The 22,682-nt window shown below is 48.3% G+C and overlaps 1 protein-coding gene across 1 annotated transcript in view; it reads right to left on the bottom strand.

The window, feature by feature from the left end:
- The window catches only part of MAP2K6 (mitogen-activated protein kinase kinase 6), a 36,832-nt gene that overhangs the window by 235 nt on the left and 13,915 nt on the right, over window positions 1–22,682 (bottom strand). Inside the window, exons 2-10 of the mRNA XM_009580670.1 lie at window positions 10,636–10,702; window positions 9,640–9,688; window positions 7,041–7,154; window positions 5,221–5,340; window positions 4,338–4,454; window positions 3,821–3,872; window positions 1,629–1,756; window positions 830–907; window positions 3–45 (exon numbers count right to left, since the gene is read on the bottom strand). Coding sequence (XP_009578965.1) covers window positions 3–45; window positions 830–907; window positions 1,629–1,756; window positions 3,821–3,872; window positions 4,338–4,454; window positions 5,221–5,340; window positions 7,041–7,154; window positions 9,640–9,688; window positions 10,636–10,702 — 768 coding nt within the window. The remainder of the gene's footprint in view (window positions 1–2; window positions 46–829; window positions 908–1,628; window positions 1,757–3,820; window positions 3,873–4,337; window positions 4,455–5,220; window positions 5,341–7,040; window positions 7,155–9,639; window positions 9,689–10,635; window positions 10,703–22,682) is intronic.

The raw sequence follows: 22,682 nt of genomic DNA, 5'->3' as shown, positions 1-22,682 counted from the left end.
GGTCCCCCAGGAGTCATAGGGAAAGCGCAGGATGGCCAGCTCGATCTGGGGAGACAGAGCCCGCGCCTCAGGCATCGAGGGGCAGACGCCCCACGGATCGCCATCCTGCCCCACGGATTTCGGATTCCTGTGTGCCCACCCAGGGGTGTGTTTTTTTAGGCCCCGCACAAATACATGGCATTTCCTCACCCCACCTGGCCAAAACGTCTTGCTTAACCTCCCCCAGCAAAAGGGAAAGGCCTGAGGAGACCCAGCAGCCTCCATAGTCAATCCTCCGTTACCCTCATGTTAGATGTCGCTTGAGAAAGGTTAGAAGTTTAAAAACAACCCCATGTTGCAAAGGGTAACTGCACTATAAAATGACTCTGCAAGCAGATGGATTCCCCCTAAATGCTGCGTGGGAGATGCTACCCATCCCTCCTCTTCTGAGGGGGACTTTGCTAATTGCTGAGTTCTGGGAATATTTTTTTGTGCTTAAAATCCAACCTGCTCCAAGGCGACAGACGTGCGGCGCCGGACGCCCTTGCCTTAGCCCATGCTGCCATCTCCCGGCAGCCTGCGGCCACCGCAGCGGGGTCGTCCCCACCGGGGTAGCACCCCAGCAACGTGTCCGAAGACAGCAAGAAGTTGACAAAGCAGCTCCATCCTCCTTCCCTTCAACCCTGCGGCATGCTCCCTGGTACCCCCAGAGCTGTATTCCCATTCTCACCCCACCACCTTCCCAGGGAACCCGTGCCACCGGTATCAGGGGGGCTATGGGGAGGAAAATGAATCCACGAGCAACACTCAACCCTCCTGGCATTCGCTGTGAGCCCCCAGGTCACCCTACCATTGTGATCCCCAGGCTCCAGATATCAGATTTGACGCTGTACCCCTTCTGGTTCAGCTCCGGGTTAATTCTTTCAGGCTGTGAACAGAGACAAAGGCAGTTGAGGAACAGGGATGGCCCCAGCGCGATGCCCGTGCCCAAGGCTCACTGACCTCAGACGGGTCTTTCATGGTGGCAGGCCAGGACCACTTAGCCCGTGCCACCAGCTTGTTCCCTTGGTTATCATGGGGCCAGATCTGGTCCCACATCCTTGCCAATAAGGGCAGGCAGTGAAATGGGTCACCAGAAGCAGATGGTACCTGCACCAGGGACTGGGGTGGTGGAGCTGACCCGGCACATCTGGCACGTAGGGGGTGACAAGCCTCAATTCTCCAAGACCATTTTCCTCCTGTGCAAGTGCTCCACAGAGAGTGAATCCTGAACAGCAGCTCCCGGGAGGAGTCTGAGGGACCCAATCCCTGGGGATTGTTTTTTCTCCCAGATGGAAAGTACTATTGTCCCCACAGGGCAAACGGCAAAAATGCAACACAGAGTAACTACAGAGCCTTCCTCAAGGTCACAGGGAGGTGATAAAGCAGCAGGAAGCTGTGCCCAGGAGATCTGATCTGACCCATGAGATCTGTCTCCCCTCTCTGCCCCTTTACAAGTAACTTCAGGGATACGTCTTCCAAAACGAGTCCCCAGGACACATGCCGGAGGCTGATCCTTCCCCCTTTAGGATGACCTGATGCCCAGGCTCATGTTCCTCTGGCTGTCCCGCAGCAGCTTTCACACGCAGCTTCTCCGCGGCTCAACTTACAGCCATGTAGGGTTTGCATCCTGCATCCATGGTTTTAGCAACCGAGTCAACGAGGTAACCGCTAATTCCAAAATCGCACATTTTCACCTGCCCTTGCGTATTGATCAACACGTTAGAGGGCTTTACATCTGCAAGAAGGAACACATACCACAGTCACTGTCATGCATGGGTGATTGTGCCAAGCCAAAAAAAGCCAAAGAGCTTCCTATCAGCAGAGGGCACCAAAGGTGCCTGTGCAAACCCCTGCGCTTTGTGCATGCCAAAAACCCGGCTGGCTGCAGATACTGCAAGTTCAGGTGACTGTCTCATGGGCCTGTCATATGTCCTGCAAACGTCCCTTCACTTGCAGACTCCCCTCTCTGATTTGGGGGGGGTGGGAGGTAACCCTGCATGTAGCCATTGTACCCCACTGCACAGGGGATGGCCACGGACATCAGTGTGCTCACAGGGGAACAGCTCAGCAGGGCTGGAGGCATCTCCAGAGGATGTCTGCAAACGGCTGGAGCTCTGGCAAGTCCCCAGCTGGATCTGGTCTCATGCCAGCAAAAGGAAAAACCCATTGGGAAAGGACAAGGAGTGGGCAGGAAGGGTGAAGAGGAGCAGGGGTTGCAGGGGAAAGAGGGAGCAGTAAACTAAGACAAGGATCAAGATTTCAGAAATGGCCTCTAATTTTAAGGATACCAAGCTTGAAGGCAATGTGAACAGCAGCAGGCGTGTGGGTGCTCCACACCTTATGGAAATCAGGCCGGTGTCTCATCTATTTATTACTGCCAGATTTATCTGCTTCCCATCACGGCCTTATAATCCTTGCTGCATTCACACTTGCATCACACTCATGAAGGCAGTTATAATCACCATCAGAAAGGGAAATTAAGGCACAGAAAGAAGTTAGTAAGTGATATCCACAAGAGGTGCTTTCCTGCACAGCAGGCGATCGCTCCCTGTGAGGCTAATCTCAACACAGCAAGCAGGCGATCGCTCCCTGTGAGGCTAATCCCAGATGAAATCTCAACACAGCGCAGGTAGCGCAGGCTGCCCTGTTTTCTCTTTTCCCAGCACTGATCCTCAAAAGGGAGCAGTCCTTTCCCTGCTGCCACCCAGAAACAAGAGGTCTCTTCTGCAAGAAGGCCCTCTGTTTACACGTGATAAGCTATTAAGCAGAATAGCTGAAACACCATCTCAAGGAAGCCAGAAGCTGCTTTTGAGTCCAGCTTATTAGAACTGGGTGGTGTACAGTTTGTTAACATCTGCTCTCTAATCAGCATTTTGCAATCAAAAGCTTCAGGTATCTGAGATCCTCACCCATCTGTTACTATTCTGAAATAAGACAATTTTCAGTGGAAATCAAACAAGTAAATAGAAATCCAGAAGCCAAGCATCATTTTCCACCTACTGTAAATGATACAGAAGGCAGAAACCCCAGCACAAAATGTGACTGCCTGCTAGAGCTGAACTCTGTTCACTTCAGATGCTCCTTTCCCTGGCAGTCACACTCCAGAGAGGGCTTTTTCCTCCTCATGACAAATTGAAAATGACCCTTTAAAAATAAAGGTGTCAAGCAGCAACATTGCAAATTTGTTTCTTTCTAAGTGTGTTCATGGCATCTTTGAGATGCTCTAGAGGGGAAAATGTCAGAAGAGTTTAAGGATGGTATTTATGACTTCACTTGAGGCTATTTTAGGTATCAAACTATTCTGCCCTACCAGTGCTCAGGGAAGCTCACAGAAGGGGATGAGGATGGCTAGATCACTGCATGTCAACATGGAGCTGTCAAGCTAGGGGAGAAGCCTTCGCAAAGCCTGATCCAAAGCCCACCAAGGTCAGAAGGAAAAGTCTGTTTTAATTTGCAGAGGTGTTGAAGCAGACCATGGATTTAGATTGTGCATTAGGGAAATGCAGCCCAGGGGGAAACAGCCCTTTCTCTGCCAATACAGTCAGGCTGGAGCTCATTTCTCCTCCACCTCAGAGAAACACTGGGACCAGCATGCAGTTTTTAAAGAGCAAACCAGCAGACATTTCCTCTGACAGGGTTTTGCTAGTCATGAGATGCTGGGGAATATTTTTGCTGTCAAAGGCCCATTTTATCTCGGGGCCCTGTGCCTGGCCGCAAGGCCAGCCCTTGCGAGGCTGAGAGCACACAGTGCAGGGCAGACAGACACCAACATGGTCATGGCTGTGTGCCTGGCACTTACCTCTGTGGATCACGGAGAGCTTACTGTGTAGATGTTCTAGTGCTTTTACGATCTGAAACAACAAATCTACAGTGAATCACAGCTGGCAGCACCATGATGAGGAAGAAATGCTATCTGGCTTCACCTGCCCCATCCTCACCAGACCTCCTTGGAGGGAAGAAACTACATCTCCCACAAGTCCTATACCTTCACAGCAGCCCAAGGTGGCGGTGGGTACCCAGGAATCTCCCAGGGGCACCAGGACCCTAATGAGAAGGCAAAAGAGCTGCAGGGCCCTCCCCACATCTAGTGCCGTGCCACCTCTCAATTACATGCACAGGCACATCTGGGGTATTTATGCCTTATAAATAACATCACCTCAGACGAGATACTGGAAGCTAGCTAGGAATGTTCATGTGGGCTGGCCCATGGACGATGATCTTCCCGGTGCAAATACAGCAGGAAGACTGGGTCATGTAGGACTTGGTTTAGAAAAGAAACACCCATTCCCTTCCCTCTTCGCCCTGCTAATACTCACAGAGACGGCTATTTTTCCTAAGATGTCCTCAGGAATCGTCAGGCCTTTGTCAATGACATGTTTGTAGAACTTGTCCAGTGAGGTATCCATCAGCTCCATGCAAATCCACACGTCTCCCTTGAGAATAAAGAAAGCAAATATCTGCCCACTGGAATGAAGCATCCTTTCCTTTCCTTTCACGCGCAAAGGTCGTCTTTGGCACTTGCCTTTTGCTGGCCTGTTTGCCTCTTCCCTGTCTTTTAAAAGTCATCCAACAAAACTGTACTGTCTTTCCCTCCTCCCCAGCTGGAATGAAGTATTGTCCACTACCATTTAGGGTGTATTTTCTGCCGTCTTTTCCCAAAGCAGAGTCCCAGTGATTTAGGAGTCCTGAAAGTTATCGGGACTGAGGCTCCCTACATGCTCAGGTCACTGCCAGTGCTCAGCCAGGAAAAGTTCAGCTCTGCAGAGCTATGATTAAAACTCTTCAATAAATCTTGCTCTTCAGAGCTTTCCACATTTTTCCTCCATGTGGCTTTCTCATTGCAAGTCAAGACAATATTAACACTAATGGATCAGGCTGTGAGTCGGTTGTCCCCATCACTTAAACCCACCACCAAGCCCCAACGTCTCGGCACAGGGGCCTCGCGCATTCCTGGCACTGGGGCTTGGCTGTCCTTGCCTCCTCCTCACATGGGACCGCATCTCTCCTTGCTCACCAAGAAGTAACTGTACGTGACAGATCCTTAAGCTGGGATTGTACAATCCATATTGTACCAAGTCTCCATGTCTAGATGGAGATTAAACCCCTGGCACTTGGAGGGAGTCTAGGCATGGGAATTCAGAGCCTGGGAGAGGCTCCAGTCTCCCAGAGGTAGCGCGGCTGATCTCCAGGATGCCATACCTCTCGGAAAAGTGCCCCGTAAAAGGTGACAGTGAAGGGGCAATCTACCGTCCTCATGGAGATATCCAGATCCATCAATAACCTCTTCTGCTCCTGGCTGTTCACTGTGGCTCGGATTCGCTGGAAGACAAAGCATTTTAGTGTTGGCTGTCAGCACCTCCGTACCACGCTGCTGCTGCTGCAGGGGACTCGCCACAGCCATACCCGTGCTGGCCACAGTGCCTTGACATCACGTCTTTACCCTTTTATCACACCTCTTTGTGTTACCCTTTTATCACATCTCTTTGTCATAGGCACATCACAACCACAGCACCCCGGTGCAACAGAGGGCAATGGTGGCTGAAGGAGTCTTCTCACCTCAGCCCAAACTGCAGGTGATTTTGCTCCTCCCTGCAAATGCCACTCTTTTTGCAACAGCCAAAAGTCACTGTGGCTTGGGAGAGGAGAAGGGAGCAGGAAATCAAATTCTAGGCTGGTGGAAACCTGTGACTTTTGGAGCTGCAGTGGACATCTACTTACATCAGCAGACTTTGGTCACAAGAGAAGGCTCGAGCCCTGCCAAAGCCCACGTGCTCCCTGTGGCTTTGGAAAATGGACATTCCGCAGTCTCCCAGGGAAGAGATGTCATTTATGGGAAATAGCTGGAGACCCTCAGCTGGGAAGCACGACAAAGGGGCATGACACAGTCTAACACAGGTCACACACATACTCCAGGCTCCTTGGACAAAGCCACTCGAGGTCAGTAATGTGACAGAATTACACTGTTCAGCATCGCAGATGCAAGTTACAGCCTGAATGTTCCTGCTGTACCTTCTTCAGATCTTCCATCATACTCAGAGAGGTCTTTTGCAGTTTGGTGAACACCAAAGCAAACAAGAAGACCAAATGCAGAGCACAGAGGCCCTGAGACACATCCCACCATCCACAGTAAAGTCTATCCACAACTCAGGAGCTAAGAATTTTTCTTCAGTTTGCTCATAGCTTCCAGCTCTGCATCTTTTTTTTTCTTTTTTTTTATTTTGAAAGGAAACTTGAGCTAAAATTCAGCCAAGCAAAAATTGGTCCTTTCTAAAATACAAATTTTCCCATGACTATTTCCCTAAGCTGCAAGCTTATGAGTGTAAACTGTTATTATGGAAACTTTTCATAATATTATCTACAAGCCTGTCACGAATCAAGATCCCACTGTAGCAGACAAAATGTGAAAATCCCAACAAAAATTTCCTGTTCCAAAGAGACTAAAAAAGTCCCAGCTGAAGAAAATTATCTTCTGCAATTAAATTTACTCTTCTTTACAATTACAATTAGTGTGCAGAGCCCTGAATCTGAGGGTATATCTACACTAGAAAAAAATACGCATATTTAAAAAATGATGGCAAATAGCTTGTAAAATCCTATTGAAAACAGGAATATTGTAGACAAAGGGTGAACAATATGTAGATGAGGCGCTTAGGGACATGGTTTAGTGGGCATGGTGGTGTTGGGTTAACGGTTGGACTCGATGATCTTAGAGGTCTTTTCCAACCTTAATGATTCTATGATTCTATGATTCTATGATTTTATGGTTGTACGCACTACAATGCTGGAAATACGTTGAGCATCATACTTTTAAAACACACCCTTTTTCTTGGTTAAATGGCCCAAATCTACCTCGGCACTTTTTGCCCCTGTGTAGAAAGAGGATTTCATAAGGAAAGAAGTAAATCTCAATAAAGGCATGCGTCAGAACAAGCGAGGTTAGAAATGTGCACAAACAAGAGCGCAGAGAGTGTCCACACACAACGATACAGACAGAAAGCACCTCGGGAGGCTCACTCTACCTTCACTGCCATGATCTGCCCGCTAGGCATGTGCCGCATCTTCTCCACCACCCCGTACGCACCTCGTCCCAGCTCGGAGATGGGCTCCAGGTCATCAGCTTTCACCTCAAAGTTCTGCGGGGGAAAAAACCATCAGTGCGAAGGTGGCCGCTGCGAGTACATGCTACGCAAGGAGCGAAATGCCCCTAAAATCTAGCCCTGCTTGGCACATAAATTCACCCCTGTGCATCCCCCTCCCTATCTGTGTTCATGAGGCTAGAAACAAAGTCATGGTCCTCAGGGGCTGTCAGAAGGATTAACTACTGTGCAATAATTAGCAGAGTTCTGAAGAGGACGTGCCTCGTAACGGCATGAGCAGGGAGCCTGTGTCGACGAGCATCCTCAGCAGTGCGGGAGCGGGAAGGACCGCTCCTTCGGTGGGATGCTGTCCCCCCGGCCACCCCACCCGAGCGCCCCTCCCAGCCACCTTCAGCTGCCAGCACTTTCAGCTTCTCCATCCTCTAAGGGCTGGGATGGAAAAATGCCGCGGCAGCTTCTCCCCTAGGAATCACCTTCAGTCTTTTTTTTTTTTTTTTTCCTTCCATCCTCCTCCTCCCACAAACAATCATGGAAATATCTCCAGGTTTATTTAAGGCCTGCAAAAGCTTATTTCTCCAGACCTGTAGATGGGCCAAATACCAGCTGAGTGTGCCCCATTTTCAAACCACGGAGGATTTATTTTGTCTAGCCTTCAAGAACTCTTTCTCCTGGCCTTACACAAAGGATGACTTTGTTTGGAACCCTGCATTCTAACCTGCCCTACTCCTTTCTGCTGCGATATTGTGCAGCAGCTCTATTTTTTGCTTATTATTATTTTTGGAAGTTTAAAATATGCCTTTGCTACTAAAACCAGCCATTCTGTTTGCTGAACGCACAACCACATCAGTCAGTCAACCTACAGAAAGAAGCGGGTTATAATGAACTGATTCACAGTGCATAATCCCACACCGCTTTTTGCCGGCACAGCAGAAAAAAACCTGCAGCCTGAAATGTGCTGGCTGGGGATGCCACGGCATGCAGGGCCCGTACACTGTGTTACTGTGCGCTCGGGCTCCCGGTCATTCACTCGCAGCTACTTTGCCTGCAAAAGGAGCCCTGAGTAACATTTTTGTGTTACGGCAGAGTTTTAAGCATCTCTGACTGCCAGACACTGCTCCTACTGTTCAACAGCACTCTCTCCAAAAAAGCACTTTGACTCTCTCAAGGCCACTCTTAAATTTAGCAGCAAAGTTTAAAAGGAGAGGAGGGAAGGTGGCTTTCCTGAGGGATCAGGGGTGAGTGTAGAAAGGCTGGTGGCAGAGGGAGCACATCCTAAAGGAACTTGGCTGGACAAATAGGTAACAGATCTATGCAAAATGCAAGCCATGGCATGTCAGTCCCTCTGAGATAGCCACATATCTGTGTCTGTGAAAAAGGCTGAGCTCTGGGTTTTACAAGTGCGTTTCTCTTTGCACTGTCCAACATGGGCTCTCTGCCTCCATGCATGGAGCCTTTTTGGAGCGCTTGAGCTTTTCCTCATCCCTGGGACTGCAGGGGAGAAATGATTTTCTTGGAGCGGGCACTTGCTCTAGCAGCAGGCATTTTCTCTGCCTCGGTACTGCACCATTTTGCTCTCTCTTTCCACCTTCCAGCCCCTGCTCCATGCCAGGGAAAATACAAAATCCAAAATGAAAGAAAAGCATCCAAAGATAGACATTATAAAACACTATTGGATTAGCATTTCACTTCATAAATTAACTCGCTGACACTGAGGCCTATCTTTTGCACCTAATAAATTTATTGCCCAGCTGCAAAGTGCTTTTATGAATGCTGCTGTGCCATTTTCTCCTATCAAAATAGCTGTCCTCGGTTTTGTTTTTTCCCTGCTATTTTTTAGAACATCAGGTGGACTCGTTTCCATGCTGTCAGAAGGATTTGCTTCCAGGACAGGAAGATCTACCCTGAGTTAGACTCCTGATGAGATAGCCTTCAATATTAGCGAAGGGAAATACTTTGGACGAAGGCTTTAAATCAGCAAAGGAACTGCAAAGGAGAGTAAAATCTGCTGTTAGCAATCCCTTTGTTTCATAATTGTTATTTCCAGGGGATTAGCTATTGAGGCAAGGAAGGAATTTCCAAGGTGGAAGACATGAAGGGGACCCAAGTGTCATGAGATGCAAAGGGTGAGCATTTGGGAGCATGTTCATCAGAGCGGTGACAACCAGTAGGTCACACTGCAGCTGGCCATGGGGCCACGGGTCCCATGCAGACAGCCCTTGTTGGAGAAGCACAAACACCTAGTCAGCTCTCTGTGGCTGGAGGTGGCTGTGAGGGCTCACACAAGCTCCCAGGCTGGCTCTTCTTAGCTTTTATTCATCCAGCAACTGCCTTCCATTTCAAGCAAAATGGGCTACATTTTTTTTAATAGCTGGTGTTTATTAATCTGTCCTTTTTTGGGAGGGTTGAAGGTAAGCAATCCCATGAGCAGCCTGCCTGGACAAGTAGCCAGCACCACAGCAGCCAGCCCAGGATGGTCACCTGTCCCCAGAGGTCTTCTTCTCACCATAACTCCTAGTCTTACCTCCTCACCAATAGAGATGCAGGCTTTGGAGTCTAGATCTCTGGGTGGCCTGCAGGAGAAAAAAGGGAAAGGATGTGAAATGTTTCTTACAAAGATCAATTTTCCCCCAATGAGTACATACAACCCCTATGGTCCCCCAGGCCATCCCCTCACACCTTCAGGCCACCAGCCCTTGCAGCCCTAGCAGCCTAACCAGTCTCCTAGCTTTGCAAGATCAACAGATACAGCCAAGATCCACAAAGTCACCCCAAAAAGGCGTCAGGAAGGAAGCTGCTGGAGTTGGCATTTCTCACATCCAACTTCCCTGTGCTGGAACCCAGAGAGATTCACTGAGAAAGGCAAGCCAGGTGGCAAGCACCAAATCTCTGCCAGTCTGTATGAAAAATGGATTAAACAGCATAAAGGTCTAAAACCACTGTAAATTATTACCTAAGTCATACAGCACGGGTTAACAGGCTAATAAAAGTTAATCCTCAAGGAAGCAAAGAAAGCCAAGCAGGCTGGAGGTGCACAAATTGCCTTAAAAACACAGAGTTTTCTTTTGCAATGCAGGGAAAGGGATGCATTTTTACGCCCTGACCAAATGCATGTTACTCAAACTGGGTGGCAGAAGTGCCACATCGGTTAAAATTGGGTGCCCATTCTGTTTTTTCCTTTTCCTGGGCACATCATTAATCAGCACATGAGATGTACCACGGGCAGTGATGGGTAGAGGGTGATGGGCTGAGACCCCCTGGTTGTACCTGGGGCTACAAGAGAAATACAAGGGCTGTTAAGTTATCATCCTCCCTAATGGTGTCAAAATTAACTTAGGTGTTTTGCCCCTGTTCCTCGTGAAGGGTCCCCGTTATCCCACACCTGCAAGCACAAGCCCCGGGTGCTGGCCATGACCGGCCGCCGGCCCCCGGCCATAGCAGCGCAGGCGCTAGCAAAGGCTGGAAGGCAGCTGGGGTTCGTGGTTTTCTTTTTATTCTGCCTTAGTGTTTGCAGACTTACGTGGAGCTTGTCTGTGGTTGCTCAAATGCTTCTTTAGGAATTTTCAGCCCAGGGTTTCTCTTCTTGCCTGTGAAACAAGAAAGAGGCAGAATTAAAGAAAGGCTTTTTTTGTTGTTGTGTTGTTTTGTTTTAATCTACAAAACACAGCTTGTCTATATTTGTTGACCTTATTTAACATAAATGCCCGGCCAGGCTGGTGGTGTAGACTCAGGGCACAGAGTTCAAAACATAAAGTGCCTTTGTTCAGTAACGCTTCATTTAGACCTGCAAGGTCTGGCTGCCAACTTGGTACAGAAAACAGGCAAGAGCTCTGGCAAAGGCAGGCCATGTGAAAATGCAAAGAGAAAGGTATTTCTCCTTCGTCAGCCCTACTCACATAGGATCCCTTAAAATGTTTCTTAGATTTTAAACCATTCCGGATACATAACTGCCAAGCAGAATTAAAAATGTTTTTAAAATTGAATCTGAAAGTTCAGAACCAGGTTCTGATTCTGTTTAAATGGATGTTTCACCCCTTGGTCATTCAAGTTATGCAAACCCAGCAAAAATAAAGCAGAATTAAGTTTGCCGGCTTCAAAGCCATTTGTTTCTGTTGACACTGACCAGCCAAACTTTTCTGAGCTGGATGAAGCTCAAGCTCTGAAGTAGTTCAAATGCAGGCTCTCCTGTAAAGGGGGTCCAAGCCGGCAGACACAAGAGCCAAGCAGACTAGAGAAATACAAGAACCTTTTTATGACTAAACATATACAGCCACATTTCAGCATGGGGTTTTGAATTCATGGATAAAATAACCTGAAAACATAAGTCATGTCACCAAAACCCCAAGGTAAACATCTGGCTGTTTGACTGTGTAATAAAATCCCTGGTCCCCCAAAATGGCACAAGCATCTAATTTAGGTGTTAAACATTTTTAACCTAATAATTTATATTAATTACTGTCTTTCTTTTAAGCATGAGTTTTACTCCCTATTCCCAACACTGTCTTTCAAACTTTACCTATACATGTTGGAATTTGTTTTTCCTCTTGACACAAACTCATGTCAATAGAAGTCTGTGCAACCCAGTGCCGGAGGGGTGCTAGATCAAAGTTCAGGCACCCAGAACTAAAAATGACCTTTTTGAAGCAATTAGTCAATTCAGATTGCCAATCTTCTTTTTTTTTAAATCTTTTTTTTTTTTTCTTGTCTGCTCCAAAAGACAGGATCGCGCTCGCTCCTTTTGGCAAAGAGTCATTCCAGGATGGGACAGGCTGCGACAACCCAGCTGACACCTCGTGGGAAAAGCATTTATTGGAAACTACTGTGCACACTCACTATTGTTATTAGAAATCTACAGAGCTGCAAATTTACAAAAGGGGAAAAAAAAAAAAAGCCAATTCTCTGTTCCAAGGAGCTTCCAGTCTAGCACAAAAAAGGCAAAATAAAAGAAGCAAGGTCATTCAGAAGCATGAAGAATAGCTCTCAGTTTTCCCAAGAGGTAAAAGCTGGTCTGTAAGGAAGTAAAAATCATTGTAAAAACAAGTGGAGGAACTTCTACAGTTAGCAGAGCTGTTCTTTGACCCTTTTCCTTCTAGTTTTCTTAGTTGTACTACAAAGGTCTCTAGAAGGCACAACTGAGAAGCAAGCCCTGCTGTGCGAGATGTTCCAGATACCATTTCTTGCCCAAGCTGCGCCAAGTGCACATCTGATCCAACAGGATGCTAAATGGGTAACAGTGTTCTTGATGTTGTCATGTTTTAGCTAAAAAAGGAATCTCAAAAATACAGGTCTTGCAGTGCAGGCAAACAAAACCCCTGTTTCTCTGGCAATTTCTAAGTCTGCCATCCCAGTGACCTCTCTGCCTCCAAAAACCTGCATGCATCGTCTTGCAGTTCAAACAAACAAGACAACCACCGGCACAGGAAAAGCAGTATCTTCATCCTTATTTTGCACATGGGAATCAAGACAGAAATTTGCTGACTTGCCCACGGAGGCAGGAACTGCCTCTTTAGCTCCAGAGCTGAACTCTTCCTATTAACACTCACCAGCCGTCCCTTGGCATACTTCTACACATGGACCATCCATCCACGCTGCTGCAGTGACATTCACACAACAACCAAAATCAAAAGAGAAACAAGCACAAATTTGCTCTCTTCTTTCCTCTTTTCTTTTTTTTCCTTCGTGGATTTACTTGCACAATCCCATGTGCTATACCTGTACCTCAGGAACCTGCTCTCAGGCAGCTCTGGAAAGGTGAAAACGAACCTACTGGAAATTAACCTAATCTGAATGTGAACCAGAACAGGCTGTACAGCATTGAACCTTATCATGGTTCACAAGTGGTGTCAGCAGAACTAGGTAGCAAAATGCCAAACCCAAATAAATATTAAAAGCCTTCCACCTTCTGGTGAAATAAAATCTGCACTTTGGGGAGTTTATTTTCCTTGTCTCTTCTTCACAGAATACAATATTTTGAAACTTTGCCATTTTCTTGAAGCACAATCTGTTCGCGTATTTGAGTTGCCAAGACACAGAGAGAGTTTAACGTTCTTTGGGGTTTTCTTTTCAAGAAAGGAGAAAGCAACAACAGTAGTAAGAATAAAACATGGATTTCGCAACGGCACCAGGAGAAGGGATTGCAAACGGGAATTGCCATGGCTGGGACTCGCACCCGCAGCACCAACACCTCCTGTGGGATTAGCCCACGGTGTGGAGGGGGAAAGCGGTTACCTCCGCACCGCAGCTCACCGCATGGTTATTTAATGAAAGTCTCGGGCTGCAATCAGGCAATTTCATGCCTCTCAACTGGATCAGGCAAAGTTTCTGAGCTCCTTTTGTTACAACATGCAAAATGCTTGTCTCTCCAAGCCTTCTGGGGCCAGTGTCAGCAAGCACCTCGCATGAAGCATTAGCAATCCTGAACATGACACTGCCTTAAAACCAGAAGCACAGAGCAGTGGTCAGCACCGCTCTGCAGAGCCGTGGCTGCCACCCGGCAGGCTGCAGCGGGGTGCGGGAACCGGGGTCCCCTCCTTGCCCCGTGCCCCAGCACCCCGGCTCCCAGCTGCATGTGGGGGGAGCTCAGCTGAGGCTCTGCAGCTGCTCCGAAAAACAAGGGTCCAGGTCACACATGCTTGAAGGAGTTTCTTCCCAAAGGCAAACACTGACACTTTGAGGGCTTTTTTTTTTAAGAAAAAAAAAAATTGGAAGTCCCAAGATCAGTTCTCTTCAATAACAACTGCCAAGCAAGTATCTCGCTGTCAAAATAAGATCCCCCACTTTACCATAGCAGACATCAGCTTTGAAAGACAACGCTGTATTAAATTGCAGTTTGCAGAGAAAATCATCTGTACAGGAGCTCAAAATGTGGAGGCAGCTTAATAACAGACAAAATTGGATGTAACCTGTTCCATCCACCAGAAAACCAGTATTTTCCATAGTGTTTTTATGAATCATTATTATTTTTAGCTTTGTTTCCTGAAGAAAATCACCGCATGTGTGTATTTGACAGTCTGTGTCCCTTGTGGCAAATTTAAATGCACTGGCCAATTTCAGCCCTATCTGACAGAGAAATTGAGCTTTTGGAGATTGCAAATCTGATAAAAACAGGTGACTAAATAAAGAAGTCCCCACTCAGAGGCAGGCTGAAGCACAAAAGCCACCCATGGCAGACACCAGACATCCACATTCAAGCAGTGCAGAAGCCCCGGGTGTCTCAGACACCAAAATAACAGCACGAGGCTGAATCCTGAGGGACAAACCAGCCGGGGCCTGAGCATCAGTGTGGTGGGTTCACGGCAACTCCTTGGGATTTGCAAGAAGGAAAGCCCCAATGAGCCACCATACAAAGCATGAAGTCTAAACGTGGCTCCTTCTGCAGAAGGTTCACAGTCCTGGTTGATCAACAGATGGGATTGTACATCTACTCCCCAGCATCCAAGTCATGAGTTTGCCATGTAAACAACCACTGGTGGCTTTCTGGTCTCCAAGCCTTCAAGCTAAAGCTCATTTGAGAGCTTTCCCTGCAATTTTCCACGCAGAAACTTCCACAAGCACTTGACTCAAAAGCCAGGTTTGAAGAATAATTGAGGAAAAAAACTAGACTGGTTTGGAGCGATGCTGAGAGACATCTCCAGAACCAAGTTTTGATTCAGCAAAACATATAGGGTATCTGTAATGTTAAGCACAAGTTTAAATCTACTTTCTTTTAGCAAAGCAATTACCCACAGTAAATACCGAACCGACTGATGCTAGAGAAGTTGCCACCTTTAAAACACCTCAGTGCTTTCTTGGCAAGCGCACCGATCAGGACAGCAGTAATGCAAGCAGTTAGCTGCAACATCCCTGCAACCTCCTCTGCCCAGGTACCGACCCTGCGTGCCTTCTGCGCGGGCACTGGCTAGACCAGCCCAAGAAAGTCAACGCTGAGAATGAAGGGAGCTCTGAAAGCAAAATTGTAATAGGAAAAAGAAAATCTGACTTAATGAAAACACATTAATTACTTCCCTGTGAAGGTCTTAAACCCAATTCCTGAGGGAGGGGAGAAAAATACAACTTCCAATGGGCTTGTTAACCTCTTCCCACCAGCACTGACAGAGTGTACAGAGAGATTAATGTTGCTAGCCCCCGTCAATTAGGGCAGCGCTAAATATCAACACTGAAAAAGGAAACTTCAAAGTTTCACAGCAAAAGGGTAGAAAGCATAACAGAGAATAATAAAGAAAGGGAAGACAGACGAATCCACTACCCACATACACTGTAACAGAAAATAAACTTTTACTTCTGAAGGAAAATCCCATTCCCCAGTCTCCAGACTTTTCACTGCAGTCAAAAACTTTTTATGATATAATCCAAAGTAAATGGTTCCTTGCCACAAAAAGCTCCTATTTCCTTCAAAGGATATGAACCAGTTCTGTCTCCACCACAATTTATTATTAAAGCTGTGTTCAATAGCCATGTAGCAACACTTTCTTTCAAATAACACTCTTTAGCATATAATTTGCTGGTAAAATTTCACAGGCGGAAAATGCCTCTTTCTCCAACTTTTTTACAAGATAAAAGAGGCTCCTTTACTATTCCTGTCTTTACTAAGGATTTTTTTGTCTGATTTCTTGAAAGGTTTTGAAAGCCAAATAATCTGTTTTTCCCCTATCAGCTGTACTCAAGTGTGTAAGCAAAACCCCCACCCCTAACATGAGGGCAAAATGGAAATGCTTGGTGTGTTTCCATGGATGAAGAGTCAATCGGCATCTCATGGGCTCTGCAAGACAGCCCTGTACCATACGCCTGCACAACCAACATCTCGCCTGATACTGAAGTGCCACTATGCCACTTTGCTGTGGGAAAGGACCCATGGCCACGGCTTAGGTGCAAAACCCCAAACTGAGATGGTTCTTGCAAAACCAAGAAATTAAGATTAACTTTTTTTTGTCCCAGATGCCCTGGAAATGCCCAGCAGGAGACAGCTCTTCATGCAAAGACTTGGTATTCAACTGCAAAGGGCATCTCTTATCCATAGCCCAGTTCCAGCCCATATTCATCTACCAAGCAATGGTAGATTTGATGCTGTCAAAGAGAAGTTCAAGCCTTGCAGGCCAGATGGAAATACCCAAACCTCCGAGAACTTCGCCCATTCATACGCCTGGACCCAGGCACATAAACTCTGAGGTATCTTAAAGCTGCTCATGGCACCCAGGGCAGAGTCACCTGGAGCAACTGCTGCTGCAGAAGATGTAGCAACCTCATGTTTAACATCAGTCTCACACAGGATGACCAAAGAGGAGGAAACAAGTGGTTTTTAACACTTTTTTTAAGTATTAAAGATCTTCTCACAGGTTTATTATTTATGCTTGCAAATGACTAAAGATTAAGGCACATGTAATGGTTAGAGCTGATACAAACTTATCTTGGCACACACGAGAGCTCAAGGGCTAGTGATGGACTTGCCCATCTCCTTTGGTCCTCAGTCATCTGCCCCAGCAACAGCTCGTCACCAGTTCTCAAGGTGAAAAGCCTTAAATTCTGCCCAGGTCTCTCCACCAAGGAATCCCACAAGTGGGGACACCCCAGCCAAGCGTAAGAGGAGCGGGAAGGCTGGGTGCATTCCTGGTGTCCCCACAGTCAAACACCCACCGCCTCTAGACTAAACAACAGTCATCGAGCAAAGACGCTTGATATTCCCTGCCAAATCATTGCGCTTAAAAATTAAAATACATGTAGATAACAAAGTGAATTTTAAATGAGTGGGTCTGAGGGAGAAGCCACGCTGCCAAGGCTGTACCTGGACTCGTTTTTACAACCTGGCTCTCTTCCAGCTGAAATGGAAATCAAGTCCTCAGTCAAAAAGAACAAACAGAAGTGGGTGTAAATTCATGAACTAGCCACTTCTGGTGGTTTTAGTAGTACAAATGTATCTTCCCGGGCGGCCACTTCCCAGAGGCAGCCCCACTCGCCTTCCCACGGGTTGCTGTGGCATCTCCACAGCCATGACCACAGTGCCTCCTGCATCACCACTGCCTTCCTCCACGGGCTTTGGCTGCGTGAATGCCTTTGAATTTTGCCATACAGGCAGTCTAAGTATGGGATCAGACCATGCCTTTTTGATTTAAATTTCTCTGGGACAGATCTGCAGGTGATAGGGAGGCTGGTGTTGGTGACAGTGGTTTGGTGGCTGGGGTAGGGAGGCGCAAGGGAAGTTCTCTCACCATTTCTGCCTTCACGGGTGGGTTGCGTGTGTTGGTAACCCTTTGGTAAAGCTGCATAAAACCACATTGTGCGATGCTCGAAGCAGGGTGCCAGGGACAGGGCAGGCGAGTGCCTGAGCTGCACCCACCACCCAGTTTGCAAATGCAGAGCTTTAGCCAAGCCCTAGTTTCTGCAGAAAACCAAAGGCTAGATGTTCATGTAAGCACCAATGACGTGGAAGTGGGCCTGAAAATCTGTTTTCCAACCCCTCATTAAGCCACAGGAAAAGTATTTAATGTGCAAGAGATTTTTAAAACCTGTTGGAAGTTTCAACCAAAGGCCAAGGGAAGAGATGAAGTGGATATTGTGCTTTATTTGCCTCCTTGCTGCTCTGTCCTTAGCCCTGCCAATAAGTAAGAGTGGCCAAGCACCACTGGCTGCCTCTCCATCACTGCCATGAGCAACGGGGTCAGTCGGAGGCAAATGGAGATGCTCCAACGAGGAACACGGTATGTCCTCTGCGCAGGACAGGGACGTTTCCTGCACGTCCTTTATCTGTGTCTTCCCTCGCGGTTGTTTGCAGTAACTCCTTGGAAACGGCAAACTTGAAATCTGTTTCCTTAACAACTCATTTCAGGGCTGCTCAGGAGAAGGGAGCCGAGCCTGCCGTGGTCATGGGGCTGCAACGTCTCCCAGCTCCGGGCTTTCTTCCCCCCATTTTGGTGCCGCGGTGCTGCCGGCTCATTTGGTGGCCGTTGGCACATTCAGGTCTGAGAACAGGTCCAGCACTGCTGCCAGCCCCATCACTGTGCCCCGTGTCCGTGCTGCAACTCACACCTTTATGTCTCAAGAATTGAAGCATTATTTATTTTCCTTTTTTTTTCCCCCAGGAACTGCATTTCGGGACAGGAAGCAGGAAAGGCAAAAGCACTTTTATGACTGTGATGGATTTTGCCAACGCGTACCAGAATCAGGACACGCCTGATACACTGCACCAGGCGCAGAGATACCATGGAACAGCCCTAATTGCCCATGAAGTCCTAGTCCTCCACTCCTCCTCTTGGGTGCTTTTTTCCAAAAATAAATAAGTAAATCTCATTTCATACCAAACCTGGAAATGCCAGCAGGCTAAATGGAGTGCTTGAGTCACTTCTCCTTGTTCTTTCCCTCTGCCTCTCCTTTTGGCTCTGATGGCTGAGACACATTGCACTGAGGGGGAGGAACCTGCTCCTAAAGACACCTCCCAGAGACTTAACCAGCCAACACATCGCCCCAAGTGCAACCAAATTTGCGCTGGCAAAGAGGAGATGACCTCAGAGCCACAGCCCAGAGGCAGATACTTTCTTTTCTCAAAGTCAATCTGAGCAATGAAAATATGGAGACAGAAAAACCCTGCATCTCCATCTGGAAAACCAACATCTGGAAACCTGTACAGTGGGAAACCCTGAACCGCGGGCACAAAGCCTGAGCAGATAACCGCTGGCACAAAGCCTGAGCAGATGATGCTGCATTCATCTTCCATTTTAACTCCCAAGGCTCCTGAAGATAAGAAGAGCATGGCATGCCACGGCCTGGGCACAGCTCACCCAGTAACCGTCTACCAGCCGATCCCAAAGTACTTGCCGATACCGTTAGCACCCACATTACAATGCTGAAAATGCAATTCGCTGTCCTGCCCGTCGGCGGCCGAGCCCCAGCACCCAGCTGTGCCGGCAGCTGCCCCGGGGTTTCTTTGTCGCAGGGCTCAGCTCGCTCCTCTGACTCAAATCCTGCAACCTGTAATAAACCCAGCGCAGGAGAAGCCCCAAACCAAAATAGCAGGGCTTTTGCAAGGAGCGACGGAGGTGCACCGAACAAACCGCATGGCAGAGGTTGTGCAACGTCTGCTCGGATCACGCCAGGGTTATTTGCGTCTCAGGGCCTGTCTCCGCTGCAGGAGCGAGCTGCGTTTTCAACTCGCGGCGGCTGACGTAGGTCAGCTCTGCTGAGGCACAAACACAATGGAGACAAAGATCTTCAGCTTTACTGCAAGGTAAATTCACAAGGTCAGTCCTTCGTGCCTGCCTCAAGATTGGCCTCCAGCAGGAGACAGTTTGGTGGCGAAGCTCTGAACAGCACAAGAACAGAAAGCTGGAAGAAGGCGAAGCAGAAAGCTTTGCAATAAGGACTCCAGCAGACTAATCTCTGGATCCCGCAGTGCAGAAACATACAGAAATGTCACCAAACTGTGCAAATATCAGAACCTATTTGCCTGCCTTTCAATAAGCTCTGTATTTCAGTAATTCAATTTTGAAGGTAATTTCCTGGTTCAGGCTAATCTCTCTTGCTCTGCCCATTTTCCTCTTAACACATCCTGCAAAAGGGCTGCAGGCTGCTGTGTTTGTTCGTGTCAATATAGAAACCAGAGGGATGCAATTTCTTATCTATCTGAACATTTTGGTTATGAGAGTCTGTTTGTCATTCTGGTAAGAGTGCATCTCTAAATTTTAGAAGAGTTAAGACCTTCTGAGTGTGAAGCGGAAGAAGACACTTTGATAGAGATTAGACATGAGATCCTGTGCTAAGACATGCACCGAACACAGGGCTGCAGGGACTCTGGGAAGGGGGCAGGGAGCCGATACAGCTTTTGGCCAATTCTGTACCCTCCTGTAATCCCCCACCAAACAAAGCTGAGCCCCCCTGCAGCTCTAGTCCATAGGAGCTTGCAGGGAGCACTGGGGTAATGACGTGCTGGAGCAACCTTCCAGCAGGTTTTGTGGGACACCAACACCCAATGCCAGTTTGGAGATGAAGACTGGCCGTCTAATGGAGGGGGTAACACAACATGGCTGCAGGGAGAGAGTATGATGGTTTAGGATGATCTTTTGTGGCCCACAGAAGTTGCTGCCACCTCACTGAGCTGTTTCACGGGCTCCAACACTGGCTTGGACCTTCCATTGCCAGGACCTTAGACTTCACTTCCCAACTGGACTCTGCCCCGATGTGTTCCCTGCACCCCACTCCAGTGTTTGCTCGCAGGAATACCAACATGAGAGAGGAAACGGGGCCTTCAGTGCCCATTTTCACGCTCACAGACCAACAAAGAGCAGCCACGTGCTCCCTTCCGATGCTAACAGTTCAGAGGAAACAGGGAGGTGACAACAAACAACTCTTCCAGACAATGTCCCTCCCCATCCCAGGTGCAGCATCACTCCCAATCTTGGTGAGGGAACTGCAGGCACAGCATGGGGCCACCCATCATGTTCCTGTTGAGCTGGTGCCAGGACCATGTTGGTATCTGAAGACATGACGAGGCAAGACAGAGTCCTCCCCTGACACCCTGCACTGCCGAGGCAGCCTTTAGATTAGCCAATTTTTCTTTAGAAAACAGATGCAATGCAAAACAGCCCTAAATCCATCGTACTTTAGGTGCTAATGTAAGTGGGAGATGGTAGATACGAGAGTTTTGCCTGCCTACGCCTTTCAGCATAGGGCACAAGAGACTTTAATATTAAAAACCTTGTTACAACACTTTGGCTGAACTCATCTGGCGTGTGCATCCAGCTGCTTGAACTTCGATGGCCTGGGGGAAAGGGCACGGCTCCTGCCAACCAGCAGCACCTCTATGCAAACGGTGGCAACATCACCTAGCAGGAAAGGCACTTGATGCAGCAGAGCTGGGAGCATCTGCTGCCGGGAAATTCCACCCAGGTTGGGGCTCGGTTGCCCCGAGCTGACCCCCAGCACCAGCCCTGCCCCTGCACAGCTCTCCAGGGATCAGCACCTTCCTCCTCGGTGCTGGGATCTCCCAGGTGGCTGCAAAGTGGAAATGTTCAGTTCTCTACCGATTCACCCCAGCTGCGAGATGCTCTGTCAGGACAGGCGCTGCCTGATGACCCATCAGATAAAGAGGGGAGGAGGTGGTAGATGGAAGGGACTGGGCACCGGGATGCGCATGCTCCAGTTTCAGCTCTAACGACCCCGTCCATGGCCACAGGAAAGTTAATCATAGAATATCTCGACTTGGAAAGGACCCATAAGGATCATCGAGTCCAATTCCTAAAGTTGCATAAGCCTTGTTTGCGTGCGTGTCCTCTCTCTGCCTAGCGTGCAGGTGTGCTGCAATAATGAATTAAGACAAAAACACCTCGGTTGCTTTGGGCTCTGACTCACATCCACCAAAGCAAAGGACTTCCATGGATGAGGACGTTGGCAGCTGCCAAAGGATGCTGCCCGCATTGCACGGGGGGCACAAAGCAGCACAGGCTCACAGCACCGTCCCTTTCCCCTTGAGAGTATTAGCCCAAACCCATTGAGGTGGTTCAAGCCAAGGATGGGAGAGCAGCACCAATCCCCACCAGGCTTGTGAGACTTCTGTGACACCCTCTAGCTGCAAGGAGACACCTGTCCGTGCCAAGGCTGGAGCCGTCTGTGTCTTGATGCTCCAGACATGCTGGATCCTCCAGAGATGGTCATGGAGGCAGATGCATAAAAACACAAAATGCAAAAATTCGATGGTTTGCCTACGCACACCCCATCTCCAATAGTCTGTCTGATGGAAATCCTATAGGGACCAAAGCCTCTTCCTTCTTCTCACCTGGCTTTCCCTATTTTTCCACCCATCAACTTAATCTCATGGGTGCGCCCAAGCCTTCCTCGTCACACACAGAGAAAAACCACTTCCACTCCTCTCCTCCCATCACGCCGTCTCAATGCCCTCAAATCCTGCAAATCACTCGCGGCTGCCTGATGTGAGGCTGTGAGAGCCAAAAGCTCGGGGAGATCTTACTGGGGTCAAAGCGATGCCAAAAAGGACTTTGTTTTCTGCTCCTCATGGTCGCTGGAGCAGGTCGCATCCCTCGCGGGGCTCCTGCGCCTCCGGCATTCGGGCAGCTGCATCCTCCCGTTGCTCTGGGAAAGATGCGATGAGCATCAGAGGCCACCGGCAGCCTCGTGGCCTCAGTTATCACGAGAAAACACAGCAGTGGAGCTCCGGGGAGGCGAGCGGCAGGGACAGTCACTCCCTCCAGTCACCCGAACACCATAAATCAAGCCCATATTTTCCCTCTGCCACGGTCCGCTGGCTCTGCTGCCTCCCCATCCCAGAGCCTGTTTTCTTTGCTGCTTATCTCAAATTAGGAAATCCACAGGAATTGCAGGCCGGGGAAGCTGTTTGTCAAGAGCCTCCAGCCCTCGTGGGGATTTTTTATGAGGGACTTTTGGTTTAGTTGCTGCTTTGTTTTCAAACCCTCGGCTGTCTGCTTGCAGTGGGAGTTTGCTGGAATCAAAACTGGAGAAAAGCTCTTGGAATTCACCCGGGGAACAAAAAGGCTTTTGTGCAGGAGGATTTGGAGGACGCGGCTGCTTTCATTGACGCTACCTTCATTTCTATTTTCTCCCTTCCAC

The sequence above is a fragment of the Fulmarus glacialis genome, unplaced genomic scaffold, assembly GCF_000690835.1.
Source record: "Fulmarus glacialis isolate BGI_N327 unplaced genomic scaffold, ASM69083v1 scaffold15426, whole genome shotgun sequence".
In the NCBI taxonomy this organism is placed as follows: domain Eukaryota; kingdom Metazoa; phylum Chordata; class Aves; order Procellariiformes; family Procellariidae; genus Fulmarus; species Fulmarus glacialis.
The sequence above is the reverse complement of the archived record's forward strand: the minus strand, read 5'-3'. Positions and strand labels throughout refer to the sequence as shown.